General features: G+C 45.7%; 1 protein-coding gene across 1 annotated transcript in view; it reads left to right on the top strand.

The window, feature by feature from the left end:
- Positions 1–17,088, top strand: part of LOC128727375 (myc box-dependent-interacting protein 1) — a 32,335-nt gene that overhangs the window by 1,195 nt on the left and 14,052 nt on the right. Inside the window, exon 2 of the mRNA XM_053821286.1 lies at positions 25–259. Within this exon, the coding sequence (XP_053677261.1) occupies positions 191–259 (69 nt within the window). The 5' untranslated portion in view covers positions 25–190. The remainder of the gene's footprint in view (positions 1–24; positions 260–17,088) is intronic.

Genomic DNA, 17,088 nt, shown 5'->3' with positions numbered 1-17,088 from the left:
GATCTCTGCGTTCGACAAAAAAAGGCCTACCGAGCGACATCCGGTGATCGGAAGCTGTGCAGAAAGTGAGGAGTGTGCTCTGCCGCAGCCGAATACGAAATTGCTCCCGCTCCCAGCCCGGGAAGGAAAAGCGTGCAGCCGTCAAATATTTCACCGTAAAACCCGCGCAATACGAGCCCCGCAGCGCAGGATGGCAGAAAATAAAGGAATCTTGCTGGCCAAATCCGTCCAGAAACACGCTGGGCGCGCCAAGGAAAAGGTAAGTTTGCGCATTCGATGGAAAAAATGTGACGGAACAAAAATCCGCGTGTCGAGCGATCTCGAGGTCAGTAAAAAAACCAGCGCCGACACGATCGCATACGTTAAAACCCCTGGGCTAGGCACATAAAATGTGTGCCGTTTGGTTGGTTCTAATTTAAGGCCCGCTCTCGATCGAGTAGTTGTGTGTCCCCAGAAGCCCCCTGCGTCAGGGCCCGGGGAAGTTTTTCCCGCCGCCATCACAGGACACTCGCTCTCGAAGCAGCTGTGCGTAAAGGAGCTTTTGGCCACTCCGCGCGCCCTCGGTTTTCCCTATTTTTTTTCTACACCCCGAACCGTCGGGACATGGGAGGACTGAAAATAGAATAGAGCTCCTTTTGCTGCATGCTGCGGCGTGATATAATTCTAGCCGGTCACAGCGCGCGAGTTGACAGTTTTGCCGCAAAACGCTCGCTCGCTCAAGCAACCCAAAACAACCGAGCAAAGGCAACTATGATGCTCAATTTTTATTCGCAAGAAGCTTGTAATTGCACTGCGGCGCCTGAACATCTATTTTGGGCTGGGATCATTTTTCTCTCTCTATCAGTTTTTACACAATTTCGGAAGCATACTTTCGCAGAACTCTACGTCTCTCGGTGGACGATGCTGCGCGGATCTTTTGGGATGCTCATAATCACATCAAACGCCACGACACATCCACTTTCTTTTTCATCTGGCTTATGGTCTTTCTAACATTTTTTTGTTTTTCTTTTTGAACCACTGAGCCCGCCATCATAAACGCTCGCGCGCTTTCGAGCGTGTCTTGTCCGCGAACATCAAAGGCGCAAGGCAACTCTTTACGGTGTCCGTTTCGTTCGCGCAATAAATCCATCCTCCAAAAAAAAACACATCCTATCATCAATGCGCCGTTGAATTGCACATTGCACAATAGCCGTGCCCCTCGCGCGGTACAAACGCCACACGATAGCAGCGCCATTTTGGATGATTCAATTTCCGAAAGCGATAATGAAAACTAACTCCCGGCTGCTCTTCGGTCCTTCGGTGCCCACATTGTTCGAAGTCGTCACAACCGACCGTGGGGGGTGTTTTTTTTCGGGCCGTGCATTTCGAAAGTCTCACACCCTCATCCACGGTTGGCACACAGGCCAGGCGACCTCTTGGCGAACGAAGAAAGTCCCGGAAGGCAGTCGGAAAAGAAAGCAGTCCCACACAGTATCCCGTTCCATGCGAGCCGAGGCGAAACATGGGACGGGTTTTTCGTTTGGTGTGGTGGAAGCATTCATGTGCACATGTTGGTTTTGAAGCGTGGAACCGATTCATCTTCTCGTCCCGACAGTCTCGTGCTGCAAGGTTGCTAGTTTTACTGTGACCGGCTCGTTGTGTGTGCCCATACACCAGACCGCTTTTGTTCAAATGCTTCAACATGAATGGAATGTCCTGCGGGGCACACCCGAATGCGACCGAATGTGTGCATTGTTTGGCAATCTTTCGTTGCACTCGCTGAAAACCTTTAGAGTATGATGATACTTTCAATGCCGACAATGAGCGCTGGTTGTTCAAGTTAATCAAACTCGATTATGTTGGGACATTATGTGGTTCCAAAATATGATTCCACAGGTTATTGGTAAAGGCAGGAATTGAGGTTATTTATTGCCATTAAAATAATCACTTCAATGCATGACTTGCACCTGTCTGGGGAAATTCGATTTATATAAATTTCTAAGATGAACCCAGAATGGGATACTCCTGATCATGTTTATTTCGTTTCACTTTTTAACATATTTGACGATGATGATCGAATGTGACTATGTAGTGAAAACTGCATTAACCGCTCGGAATGCACCGCAATGCCTTAAAAAACCTTCCTTGCGCACTCCACTGCGGAATACAAACGCGAAACTGTTCACAAAACCTCCCGGCTGTATTCAAATGACGCAGTCTAGCCCGGCTGCTGTGGGTGTTTGAGGTCAACTCCATTACACACCTCAGCAAGATCTCAGGTATGGAACGCAAAAGCAAGGCCACGAACGTGAACACGAACAAATCTACATGTGCCGTGGCGTGAACGATCGACAGATCGAACCGCGCTAAGCGAAACCTGCTCCAATCGAACGCCTGCAGTTGTTCGTTGGAGTAGGGTCAATCGCCAGCGATACTTTCATCATCAGTTGCATGCATCGTGCGTCTTGATTTGCCGGTACAGTTTCTTGATTTGGTTCGCACACAACACCTACCTAAGCTTGGTTTGGAACGACTGGTTGTGAGGTGCGTTGGTCGAGAGATCGTTTCATCGTTGGTTGGGGATTTTATTAAGGAAGAATCGTTGTGAAATGATCTGATAGCTTTATGGGATGCGAGGTCAGGTGTAGTTGTTTTACAATGAATGTATACAACAGTTCAATTTTCACTCGCAAGCGATGTATTTACGAATAAAACCTTATTTATTTTCACGATTGTTCTCACACTGACCTTATTCAATATATGCAGAATATTTCGTTTGCTTTTTATTGGATAATATCGTCTTCCATAAATAAGTCAATCTTAAATTTATGATTTTTTTTGAAAAATTTTCTACAATATTTGCGATATACTGATCGACAGATATTGTTCTTTAGAGGCTTTTCAAGTATCGTCCATCGTTTTTTATATTTTGTAATATTGTTCATGGTTTCATGAATTCAAATCTTAACGCCTCAAACCTAATACACAGTAAACTGTAGTCATGGAAAACAAATAAGTATCATCAGTAACAGTAACAAATAAACGAATCGGCACAGATCATACCTCAGATACCCGCGAAGCAACCGCTAGCAGCACCCAATGGAGCTGGGTGGCGACAATGGAAAATCGTCGAAAAACTCCCTTTCTAAAAATAGTCCTCCCCCAATCGGAACACCAAACCAACGGGTACAACGATGTGCGAGCATGTGGCCTCTGCTCAAAGTTGATGCTCACTCGCGAGCACAGCTTCCGATACGAGCACAGATCCCAGTTCAACCGGGGTAGAGTAACACCGCACACACCACGATATTGCAGGAAAAACGAAAAGAAAATCGGGAGAGCGAGGCCATGCTGTACCGTGGATTGCAGTTCTAATTTTGGACGCATCCTCTGCACGCTGTTTGTCTGCTCTGTTTTTCTTTGCCACCTCCCTTGCTAAATGTTTCTTTCTCCTGATGTTACTCTAAACGCACTACTGTTCACTCAAAAATTCACTAAATCCCGAGTTACTGGTGTGCGTGCGCATAAGAAGTGCTCAAAGGTGTGCGTCAGAGTTTCTCCTTTTGGTGGCTTAATGGGTTATTTTCCGATCTGTCACTACGATCCTGCCGGGGGTGTCCGGGATGTAACCCGGGTTTCCGCGCGGTGGTGGTCACCAAACGTCACCACAAACATGGCGCTTGGGTATATTTTTAACGTCCAACGCACTCTGGCCGGCGGCGTCAAACTGGATCGCCGGTGAGTTGTGTCTTCTCGATCGAGTAGATGTAAAAAACACGAGCAACCCCTAATGGATTCGAGCTCATTTTGAATTGATTTTTGGCAAGCAAAACTACCTCCGCGGTCTATTATGGCTCGGTTCGTGGAGCGAACAGTATTCTTCAATTCTACAAAACCCGGTTTTACGATTTTGCTATCTTTATAGTCATTCATAAATTCCTTACAGCGAAAATGCGACATGATACACGCTGATATTGGGGTCGCATCCACGCTATCGTTTACGTTCTTGCGGGTGTTGCAGGACTGTTTTGATAATTTGTTCCCGATAACCAAAAAATGTCAACAGCGGAAGCGAGATAACATCGGCAGGATTTGCACCAGGGTTTTTTTTTATCATTTAAGAATGGTAAACAATTGCAGGCCGTACCCGGTTAGTGTTGTGGCTCGGCATGTAATGGTTGATAAGAGGTTGTGATTATTATGCTCCAAAGAGAAATATTTTTTTAGTTTTTTAAGTTTGAGAAGCTTTATAGAGCCCTTTTTTGGAACAATGAAAGGTATAATAAAAACAGCCCTCTTTAGATTTACCGAGCGATATCGTTTAATGCATATTGTAATGAAAATTCTTCATCAAAATCCCTCTTTTTCATTATTGTTCACTTTATATCATACCACATTGCTTCGTTGCTGCCCATGAAATAAAAATCAAGCAACAAACAAATGGTAAATATTGCTATCAATAATAACGTTTCGAACAGTAATAATACCCGTCATAATGTTTTCATTGTATATTGTATTTACATCACACAGCGTTCGAAAAGTAAATCGAGTTAGGGTGCGGGTATGTCACGCTCAAATGTGGGTCATTTTCGTTGCGTACTTATCGTCTGTTTTTTTTGCACAGGCACCGGTTAAGATTCCTTTCTCTATGCTCCTCGTCGAGGATTCGCGACAGCAGGTTTGATGACGGACGGGTTAATATGTGAAATATAATTAGGCCAGCAACGTGGAGTATTAATTAGCGTCGACGTGCGCTTTTTTTGTTCGCTTGTGCTTAACCAACACCAGACACCGGTTAAGAGTTGTTACACTAATCGTGCCGTGTTGGCCCAACTCTGCTCCCTTTTGCGCGACCGCGACCGATAAGGAATCTGAGGCTCGGCCGCTAAAATGTGACGTAACGTGTTTTGAGAGGCTCAGTTGGGAAATCAGATCTCGCTTCTCGTTTCTATGATAATGAATGACTTCAAGCAGTAACGTTCCAGAGAGTCTTTTTAAGGTGGCGTACTTTAAGTACGCATACATTGACGGCATAATGCAACCAAGAACCAAGAAGATAAACAATATCAAAACCAGATGTTTCTTTGGCTTAAAAAATCAGCTAAAATTCAGCAACGATCGTTTTAGCTGATATTCTAAAGCTTAATTCCTCGCAGTCACCTTGAATGAGACGCAACCGTCCGTGCTGTTTTAGATTCGATTCACCGGACAGGTTTTTTTAAATTTTGTATAAATTGTGATAAAACAACAAAGAACAAAACCGTGCGTCACGGACTCATTCGGGCATTCGAACTCAGGTTAGTAATGCGTATAAAATACGCAAATAACGTCGGCGGGCAGCGCGTGAAGGCGTGATCGTGTGTAAGCGGTCCAGGAAGTGATCAATGTGGGGGGTTTCGTACAACGCCCATCCGCGAGTCCGGGTGTCCATAAATGGTGCCACATGCCACCAACCAGCTAGCCAAACACAACTACCGTTTCGTGCCTGTGGGGGTTCCACGTCGCCTGCGTGGGTTACCTTATGGATTCGATATGGCATTAAGAACACTCAAGTCTCAGTTTTTAGGAGAGTTTCTTTTTTTTTTCAAGAAAAATTGTGTGTGTTTTCGCGACCGACCAGATTCGATTGACGGAGGTGTCCAATGCGCCACCATTCAAGCTCACGATCGCCCTCGTGAGGACCAGCGACAATTTTGAATCGGTGTTGGTCTCCCTTTCCGAACCATGTGTCTCTTCTGTCAAGTCGTCGTCGCTCTCAAACTCTTAGACACCTTGAATCGGCATGACGCAATCTGCAGTGCTAATTTGTGATTTGTGAATCGAAGAGGATATTGAACTCGCACCAACTGGTATATAAATCGCGAAAAAAGGCACCTTTTAAAAGCTCGATAAGGTCGGAATTGGATCCACGCGATTTGACAGTCAGTAAACTGTGTTCTTGAAGCCTTTGCGAGGTATTGTTTGTGTGATTGAAGCCTCCAAAATTACTTAGGGCTTTTATTCATTTTTTGCACATGGTAATCTTTTGTGTGATTGATAAATCAAGCATATGTCTCTGCAGTATCATTGCTATAAGCGGGGCTACTGTGCAAAAATTGTACCTCACATCGAGCATAAATCGTTTTCGGCAAACATGCAACTCATGCAGCATCTGTGATGTGCATTTGTCTCGCTTTATGTAGCCTTGCGGATCGGATAAGAATCGATCGTCTTGTCGTGGTGTTAATTGACCTGTTTACTTTCGAGACACCATAATGTCCGTCCAATAAACACTTCCATCACCGCCGGAGGTACGGTATGTTGGGCTAATGTCTCCCCAGGGCCACGATACACACCACAATTATGGAGCACTGGTCGCGCTGGAAGTGGAAAATATCATCATGGCGCTCACGATTTACCTGCCTGTCTACGTTGTTGGGGAGGACAGAAGAAGATAGCGTTTCGTAAATCACGAACAGATAATTATCACTCCTGAGCTTATCTGTCGGTTCCGAAAGCCTTTAGCTGACGCAGTTGAGACCTGTTAGATTGGCGAGCGTTGGCTTTGCTCTTTCGCACCTTCCGCGAATGAACTGGAAACCGGGTAAGGCAGGAACCAAAATGTCGTTCGTGACTTGATTTTGAGCACTGGAGAACACGGCGAGTATGCGCGCTCAATCGGAGTGTCATGTTGCCAGGTGCCTTTGTCGAATAGCAGTTTAGTTAGACGAATAATACGAACCAGTTAGCACGCACAACGTGGCGATCTTCTTTTTGGAAGGTCTTTTTTTACGAGGTGTTCGGTTTTTGACAACCGTTGCATAATGAAGAACGCGAAGCATTGGTTCAAATGTAAAATTAGTTCTCTCGCCCCTAAATGATGAAAAAAGAATAATATACTTCCGATGCTCATTAAACTCAATTTTTAGAGAGAAAAAAAAAACTCAAGGATACTAGTTCAAAGCTTTATTTTGTGTTCATTTTTCGTAGTAGTCCAGCGGTGAAAACTAACGGAAACCAGGCACATTAACGACCTATTGCGATATTTTGCTCATGTTTCTTATGGAACATGATTCCAGTGCATAATACTGACATAACCAAACTTATGAACAGCCATTGGCAAGTATATGTTAATTGAAAGAGCGACACGTAGTATTCGCTAACGGATGGAAATTTTGTACAAGTTTTCTTATGCTTAGCATTCAAAGTAGTACAGTCTACTGTAGTAGTAGTACAGTGACAAAAAGCGAGCTTACAAAGAGACAACTACAGCACATGTACTGCATTAAATTACTTCCACTCGTCAGTCACTCAACACATGTAGCGAACGTGCATTGTAAGCTAAAATGACCATATCGGCGACGTGCATTAATGCCCCGTCTTATGTATATAGCCACGTGCATCATCGTTAAGTTTAGAGACGATCTACGGCAACTTCCGCGTGACTGCAGGCGCAAAAGACACTCGGGAAACGTGCATTACGAACACTAGCACTATTGCTCTTGCTAACCTGAGATGCTAGATTACGATGCTATTTGGCACGTCAGTTTAGTGAGCCTGGCATTGGACGGTGACAGTAAAGGGCTGCATACGAGAACCAGAACCGTACCTGTCCGTGAGAGTTGTGACATAATCTCGTCTTTCCTGTTCGCGGTCGTATAGTACTGCCGTATCATTGGCTAGGTTGTGCCGGAGCGTGTGCCTAAATTGCGACCAGGCCAGGGCGGAAGGTTCTAATAAGGCAGTTACAAAGCCTAAACGTACTGACGGAACCAATTAGCGTAAATTGTTGGCCATCATGGTCGTCGTGTGGACGGCTGAAAGCCAGCCTTCCTTGTTCGTGTTGGTGCTAGGTGCTAGTACTTGCAATATCAAATTACGATTTGCATCATCACCGTTGAGCACCTGCGGTATTACACGTTCACGTGGAAGTACAGAAACAAAAAGATGTTGAATTTCAATCATGCCTTTTACCGTCGTTTTTTTTACTGTCGGGTTTTAGCGACAGTAATTTGACGCACTTCTATTTTGTGGAATGGATAAACGTTTCTTTCTCGGTAGAAATCAACCATATATCGTTTTGTGCGGTAGAATATCGGTTAAAATTGCACCAGGTTTGATCGAGCCAGGAACATTATCATCATTTTGCATGGGCAATCTTATCTCGTGTGCTAAACTTCCGTTTGTTTTCTTTTCATTTTACGGGTGCAGGAATGTATCAATATAGTACGCATGTTTGCAAAAGATAAAATGAGAGACAGCGTAATATACACATGAGAGAACAGCCTGAAGTGGAATTTTTCTGTCGAATGTAAAACATAACACGAGAAAATAGATAGCATCGTCGAATGTGAATGACTCTGTTGCATTTCAAACGGTTTCTTACAAGATTCTCAATATTGAAAGAGTATTAAATTTTATCATGATAGAAATGTTAATCAAACAAGTAAAGAAAACTGATCTTTTGCTAATAATTATTTTTACTCTTCTCTCTTTGATAGGTACGTAATCAGTCGACGACGATACACTAACCAGTTCAAGGTAACCCAAATCTTACAAATCGATTAGAGGCATTTTGCTTCAAGGTTCTAAATAATAGCTGACACACCAGCAAACGGTGACACATACACACACACACTGTGTGGCCTCAAGCCGGTAATTTTTAAAGTCTTTGAGCATTTGGGAGCGGGACGTTCATAAAAATAGCTTGATTGAGTAAAATTCGGCCATCTTTGCTGCGTTATACCGCCAAGGATGATAGAAACGATCCTGCTCAAGTTCATCCACCGAGAAAACGATCGAGCCAAACACCCCGAAACGGACGGGAGAATTTAACGCACGTTATGAAGAGTGTCCCCTAATAGAATGCAAAGCTGCGTAACAGAACGCGGAGGTATTTTCGATTCGTGAAACATCCATTACCGAGAGACCGCGGACCGGTTGGAACCGCAAGGGGTGTGACGTAAAGAGACACATATTTTTCGATTTCTTTTTCGGGGTGCGAAGGGTGAGAAGAATAAAAAAAAACGCCGCCATCGAAGAAGGAGGGGGTCGTTGAGAAAATATGACTTCAAGACGGAGACCCGGAGAGCGAAAAAGCGTATGCTTAACTAAAAATACGCTTTTCAAGTCGTCGTGCGGATTTTCCTAGACCCGGCAACAACCACAGCTTGGGGACAGGCTAGTCAAATTTCGTAAGGGTGCGTTTGCTTTTCGGTCCCAGCCAGGAGAGACCGTTCGTTGGGAAGTGTTGTTCTGTAGGTTTTTTTTTGCACTCCAACTCAACGAAACGCCGGTGGGTGAGCTAAAGGAAGTCGGGAAATATAAAATTTCCGTGAGCTAGCTCCGGGGGAAATTGTGTTGGGTTGATTTTTTCTTTGCCCTCACCAAATCAACGCAAACCGAATAGGCTTTACTTGCAGCACACATGCAACTCCCGACGATCAGTGTTTAACCTTGACGACAGACACTGGCTGAGATTTATAGCCCTTCCTCAGCACATCAGTAGCATCCCAAGAGGGTCTAAACTGTGTATTATAGACGAGGTTGAGTTGGCTATTCACCGATTGAAACCGTCGATTGGAGTGTGGCCGGTGTCAGGTGCAGCAAACTCTGCACGATGCGCTTATGAAATGTTACGTTCGTGATCATGATCCGGTGTTTTCCCCTTTTGCAGAACGCCGCCTGCAAGATGAGATGGGGGTAATGCGATACAGGCAAGTGGCTGCTCTGTGTTGGCAGAATGCCGGCCGTTTTCCGTTCGTCGGCATTTACTGGGCAAGAAGATGTGCGATGGGTTAGAGTTAGGTAAGCTTGGGACCTATGGGATTACAACATCGTTTTTGTCAGTGTACGGTTTGTAGGGAAGAAAAATCATGTTGAATGTTGTTTTAACGTTAATATTGATAACAAATTTAAGATGTGGACAAACCTTGCTGTGTATGTTAAAGGTATATAATTTGAGCATTTAGAAAAACGGTTTGCAGCTATTTAAATCCTTGATATTGGCGCTTTCGCGTTTGGATTTCATTGGAACGTTTAGAATACATGAAAGCAATTCTCTAGCTTCGGTTTCTACACATACAGCCGTCGACCAAAACCAAACGATAATAATTTACCTTCATAAGTCTAAGCAAAGACGAAAGGCGCGCAATACGCATTAGAAGTTCGTCCGCACGAAATGTTGTGCAAAACAGAACGCTGCGAACGTAAATATAAACCACACCGAAGCAACGTTCCATTTCTCAGTTGGATCACGTGCGTGAGTCACTCGTTGGCGGAACCGGCACCTGGCATATGACCTGTGTTTGAGGTTATGCACTCCACTCAACAAGTGCCCAACAGTCACAAAAGCACCGCACCGACAACCGGAGCGATACAACGTCATCAACATGAGACGCGAATGATACAATTGACCAGGGTCAGGGAGATGGAGAAGCAAACCGAACCTGTCCGACCTCCGGTAACTTCTGGACGTATTTCGATCGCGTGTTACGAAATGTGCCTTCGTGCTTTAACAAACCGGCACGTCCTTCCGAGGGCCGGCTTAGGCAAGTCACGCTCATCTTGATAAACGTTCGTTCTTCGTTTGCTGGTGACCTGGCGAGAATCACGCACAAGCCGAGAGCCTTCGTTCCCGTTCCATGTTCTGGTATTGGGAATCAAACGTGCGAGTTTTTCTGCAACAAACCTCCAACAAACAAAACAAAACCCGTACACGTTATTTTTCGTGCGTCCAGCATCATCTTCAACCAGGGCCTCAATCCTTTATAAGGAAGCTTGCAAACGGCCACAAGAAATAAACCATTCGTTTTGTAGCTGTGTTGGCCGGCGTTTTCCTTTTAGATCGCCTCAAAGCCCACTCAAAGCGAACTGGCGTGTTGGATGATGCAAACATTCTTATGGGGTTGATTCGCTAAAGGCACTGGCCGATCAACTTTTTTTCAAAGCGTACGTGGGAGGTCGAAAATTTGATCCACCTACAAGCCATTGTGAGACGTCTAAATGTGGCGTCACGACGCTTAACCTCAAAGCGATTACGTGCGGTTGTCGCTCGGCTTTGCCTCAAGGTCGAAACAAAAGCGGGCTCCAAATGCGTGATAAATTCGACGTCCACAAGCTATTGGATGGCGATTTATAATGCCGCTAAGATAAGGTCGGGATTAGAGAGAACATTTTGCGATGAGTTCGGTACAGTAAATGAGATGAAAATGTCAACCAAATCGTGACTCAGTGTTCTAAATTTGGTCTCGCTTGACTTTCCTATTTATTTCTCTGCGATAATTCGAAACAGGTGACGAATGCATTGACACAAAAGTGTGCAACCACCCACCCCATCGTTGCCGCGTATGGAATTCAGAATTAAAATAATGCCTGCACAAGTCTCGGTGTCGGTGGCCCGACACAAATCGCACCCAACAATTGACCATTTCAGCTAGATCGTAAATTACCGTCCGCGACAGTTCACGCCCGCTCAGTTCCCAGCCCGGAAAAGGTACCAGCCGCAACATCGCACAACTGATCACTCCTACTGATCATCGTTTCAACCCCTGGGTCGTCTCAATTAACCGTGCTGACGGCAGGATCCCGACGGTTACCTAACCGTGCTGCTGCTAGCTGCTGGCTGCTGTTTATGCGCTGCTAATCAAGCGAATTTCATAACGAGTCCGTTTCGCGAACCCACGACGCGTTCTTTTCTTCCCTAGACCAACAAGCGAACGGTTCGTTTAAGCCATTGCTCAAGGAGCACTTCTTCACGGGTCTCTTCAGAGTCTCTACGGAGCACCTGTGTGTCGAGCGAACCGACCGATCGGAAAGTGCCAAAAGTCCACCACATTCATCACGTGGCGTCATTGCTGCAACAAACCTCGATGCACCGACCTGTCTGCTTGGTACACACGGTATCGATCTTCGGTACGGACGGAAATTGCACACACCCCAGCTGTGAATGCACGTCTCTTGCGCTCGATCGATCGATTGTTTCATGCACCCCAACCAACGGTGCACGGTGATGATAACGGTTGGCAAATCGCTCGGTTGCGCCGTGAAACGTGCCGAAAGGTTAAAAACACAGCTCCGACGTGCTTCTCTCTCACAGGGAAGGTGCGAGCTTTTGCTGGTTTGTAGAAAGCAAAAGAAAAAAACCTAGCTAATCGATTGGGTGGGTGATGAATAGTGTCCTTTTTGTAGCTGTTGTTTGTGTGCTGCTCAGAATACAGCAAACGAACAAAGGCGCACTAATGAACGGCCGAGTGCGGGTTTAAATGGCAGGTGGAAAGGAAATCATTTATCAGAAGCTCATCCACCGGCCTTCTTGGGGAGCGTTTGCTCAAGCGAGAGTGCGATTGGAAAGCTTGTTTGAGGTATGTTCGCCATCCTCACGTGAATTGAGGCTCCGAAGATCGCATAAGAAGCTCGCAGCGGCAAACACGCGCGTGCAATCGGACACATAAAATGCACAAATCGATCGATGCCGGTGCCGACATTCGCTTATTTGCATTATGTTGCTGCTAATGTCGCGTACTGCCATCGATGGAAATGCCAACGAACCGCGAAAGTCCGATGAAGCTTTTGGCCTTTCGCTGTTTGGCGCTTTCACGATTCGTTGTTGCGTTCCTTTGGGGAGGGAACATGGAACCGCAACGATCGTACGGCGATCGTATCGGATGTGATATCGTCGAGGCGTTGATCTTACGATTTATCAGTTACGGGGAGGCTCGGTGTTCTGCAAGATTAGTGAGTGCACCTTAAGTTCCCCACTTACGTCCGGAAATAGCTCATTTGCATCGGTAAGCGATGGTTATGCACAACTGCTGGTGTCTGCTTTCACACAGTAGTACCTTCGCTTCTCCGCTTCTTGGACACTCGTGGATAATTCGTATTCCGGAAGGAAGAAAGTGGCATCACACCAACCATCGGTTGAGCTCAAAAAACAAAATGGTAGGAAGAGAGGGTTCCCCGTAGTATAATGGGGCTGTTTTAGGTCGTATTAACGCGCTGACTCCCGCTCACCTAATGATGGCGGTGGAGGCGAACGTTGGGCGAAAGTTAGCGCATAATCGCGACGCCACCGCAAGGGAATCGGGAATCGATTTTACGATAGCGCTGCGTTGCCATCTGGTGGTGATAAAATTGGCATATCATTAAGAAATTATGCAACGAAATGGAAAAAGATATCCTATCGCCTATTCGTGTACTGTATTTTTGCTCGCTGAATGGAAAATTCAGTAAGTTATGTTGAAAAAATACAGTTTCAACGCTATTCAAGAACTCATCTCAAAGTTTATTTCTGTACAGCTTCGGGCAGCGTAAAACACATCTGGTGTGTATCCTATTCCGAGACATTGTATCCCAAAGATTCTACGCTCAAATTGGTTCATTAACAAAAATCCCTACAACACAGTAGAGCTCGTTGTTCAGATGTCGACAAATCGATTTCAATTCTGGAGGATGCTTAACTCGCTGAGTAATAGTCTCGAGCGTAGCGACAAATCCGGCCCGTAATGAGGTTCTTCAAATCCAACGAGAGCCCTTCACGACTCGCTCGCAACTCGCTTTTATCCCTCAAAAACAAAAATCACGTTGCTTTGTGCCCGTACGGTTGGATGGCGAGGATCGGCATCGGTTGTGACTCAAGTGAGGATAATTACTGGTCGAAATACTGCTCCCACGAAAACCCCCCATCTAGCTTACATCGCTCATGCACTGTCTCACCGCCGTGTGGCGTTAAATTAGATTAGAAAGCCAGCAATGTGCTCGACGAAGCCGTGGCATTGGTATGGAGTTTTACTTGGGCCACTGGTCTCGGTAATGCTGGTAGCGATATTCGCCACCAATCGCCCAACCTTACCCATTTGTCAGCCATAGTCACGTGCAGCAAATCGGTGGCAATTCTTGGGTTCCTCGAGCATGCTCTACCGAGCGGCGGTTGTATGTAACCATTGGCGAACCCTCCCGATATCCCGAGCGATCTCAAGTAGACAGCCCGTGGTCTATTTTCAGGAATGAAGTGTCGGTGTAATGGCCCGAGTTTGTACTTATTGTGTTCTCCTGCTTTTCCGTTCGTTTGATTTTGGGTTTTCGATGTCACCCCTCGTCGAGTTGACTCGCACGGTCCGCCATTAGTTCGCGTCGAGTGTGCGCTAATTTTAAAGCGGAATATGTGGGGTGAAGTCGTCGTCGTCGTCGTCGCCGATTAGTTTCGAACACATGGATTAGCTGGGAATGCGCGTTGAAGGACGTGCTCGTAATGCTTGCGACAAAGCGATACTAAGATGCAAAGTAGCGATCTTAAATTGTGTATGTTGTCTTACGATCGTGGAGTTTATAGTGAATAGTGGATCAACATTGTTTAGCTGGCAATGCGGCTTTCTTCGCACGAAACATTTACGATTTAAAGAGCTGGTTTTTTTTGAGTGTTAGACGTTTGCAAAATTGCCTCCATAAAACAGGTTTCTTGCAGTCAAGTCCACCTCCGAAAACGAGATTAGATCGTCGTCGTCGTGGTTGTTGGCTGCAGTTCGCAAAAGGGACACAAAAAAAAGGCCACGAATGGAATGCAACCAACTGCGTCTATGCGGGACGCCATCGACAAGGTTTTCCTTAAGACCGTGGCTGTGAGTTTGCGTGCATACCTCGTAGTCCTTAGCTGCCGGTGGGAGTTTCGCGCTTGAGCTCGCACTGACACTTGAGACCTGAATGGCACCTCGACTGGCATTCAATCGTGGGCCCTCACCAGGGTCGTCAGGTTCTCCCACGTTCTAATTCGGGGCTGTTTGTGTGTTTGTTTTTTCTGAATGTTGTTTCGCTTTCAACTTCTTCTCACCAAAGCCGAAGTGAAGCTAAAGTGGGGAAGTCAACTCAACGCTTCCTCACAAACACATCCATCTCTGGGATCTTTCTGTACGGCCCACGTGAAGTGGCGCCATGTTATGCCCTCCCCCAAACATGGCAACTCTTTTTTTTTCGTGACACTTCATCCCAGAAACCCGCCAACAGTGTTTGTTCGCTAATCGGAATGTTCCAAACATTGAAGGGCTCCTTTAGCCTCGCGCAACATGGGAGTTCTTTATATTTGTCTCTTTTCATCACCCGCACCCTCGGAAGTGACCCAGAATGGGTGCAATTTGAAGCACCCTTTATAAAGCAAGACATAACAACTTCAACACCTGCTCTCAGGGCGGAGAAGAGAAGCTCGCCCCACCTGGTGCAGCGAATGCAGTTTTCACCTTTTTCCCATTCGCAGGCTGCTTCTGCTGGAATCGTTGTGAATGGAGCGCGATTAATCTACATTAGATGCAAGCACCGGCGAAGTGTGTCAGCAGTACGAAGGGGAAGAAGTTAGGCCACGCTTTTGAGCACGAACGTGCGGTACCTTTGGAGTCACCGCCAGGGTTCACTCACTCAGGGGCGGCCCAGATTCCGGTGACCTACGGTTGTTTTGTTTGCATGCCAGGCATGGTGCTGGGTGAAACGTTGCCGGAAGAAAAGCGAAAGAATGCCAACATGGAACATACTTGACGTAATAGAAGTCATCAGGTCACGCTGTCGTGTCCTTACAGGGTGTACGAAATTTGGAAAGCCTCTGTTCGTGGTTCTTCACTTGGTTTTGTTTTTTGTTCTTACAGGTACAGAACACTATAAAACTAAAAATATACGTTACATTTGTAAGAGAAAGAGTTTCAACATGATTTTCTACTACAAACTGGAGGTTTAGTCAGTGTGATCAGTTTGGTCCTCGTGACGTAAGTCCTCCCAATAATGATCGTTTATTTAAACTCGATGAGAGTCAGCACCCACCCTACAGGAAGACGATCATTTGCTTTGACCCTGCGACGTTAACCAGCCGCAGCTTATAATCATTGTAGAGCAAATGTAACGCAAATGTAAAGCATACGGCAACAACTAACCACCATTAGAACTAACTGATTTCTTCTTTACCTTCAGTAAAAATCCATTGCTAGACTCATATAAGTGCAGAGACACAGTTTGAAGCATTTATTCTCCGCGTTATTCTAGCGAACGTATATAATTGAGCAAATGTGTGATGTTGGATATCCCATCCAAACGTTGTAGCTCAACGGGAAGTTCATCTCAAATATATGGTGAAAATCTAAAGGACACCTTTCAGTAGCTCGTAGAAAGATCAGCAAGGATTAAAAGCCAGTTTGCCAGCATTGCCAACATAATGATCTCTCATGCTGAGCATACAAAGCATACCTGCGCATAGTGTCGTTGTCGACCGATAATCGAGTTTACCTACAACACATTACAAAATGCTCGACATTCGCCGATAAAGCTGCTACACAGCAAGTTTCCCGCTACACGTGTTCAGCTGCCTTATCGATAGCAGAGCGACTCGCTCCGAAATCATGACATCATTGTCATTTGTCATCGCGTTCGGCCAGCGTAGATCCCAATTACGGAGATAGGGCAAGTGTGCGCAAAACAAAACCGAAAAACACAAACACGTTATCAGAACCCAAGCGCAAACCCCTTTTGTTGTGTCGTGCTGGTTGAAACGGTGCTGGAGAAAATGCAACTCCCAGAACTGACAGGTCGACGAAATGGCAGCAGGCGGTGTGTTTTGAGTGTGTGAGAGTTTGGTCAAAACATGCCAAACATGTTTTTCTCGTTCAACTTGACCGTGACGTTTTTTCCCTGCGTTGTTCTCTGTGCCGTCTCGCTCGTCAGGTGACGGCCGGGCTGTTGTTTCGTGTAAAATTAAGCGCATTTTGGATGGTTGTCGTTGTGTCGTCGGCGGTGCGTGTTAGTGGCACTTACGTAATGCACTTGCATCTTGCATGGGAAAGAGCTTACTGGGTTTTGCTTTTCTCCGACGCCTGCTTTGTATAAGCCTAAAATATCCAAGCGAAAAGTAAGGATATTTAAGCGTATATTGGAGTTGAGTAGGCTGATGCTTATTTTTCTAAAGAACCATCTCACCAGGTTTATTATCGCTATCTCACTCACGATGTGGTTAAGAGTACGTAAAGCTCTATCCACCGCTTCGTGTGGAGAAAGTATGGCGTCAGTTCGAAATCCTCGGCGACATGTCAAAATTGCGCCGGCACGAATCTCGGAACCTGGAATCACTAATGAGTCGAAGATGTTAATGTGCCTGGCGCAGCG

The sequence above is a fragment of the Anopheles nili genome, chromosome 3 (genome assembly GCF_943737925.1).
Source record: "Anopheles nili chromosome 3, idAnoNiliSN_F5_01, whole genome shotgun sequence".
Lineage (NCBI taxonomy): Eukaryota > Metazoa > Arthropoda > Insecta > Diptera > Culicidae > Anopheles > Anopheles nili.
The sequence above is the reverse complement of the archived record's forward strand: the minus strand, read 5'-3'. Positions and strand labels throughout refer to the sequence as shown.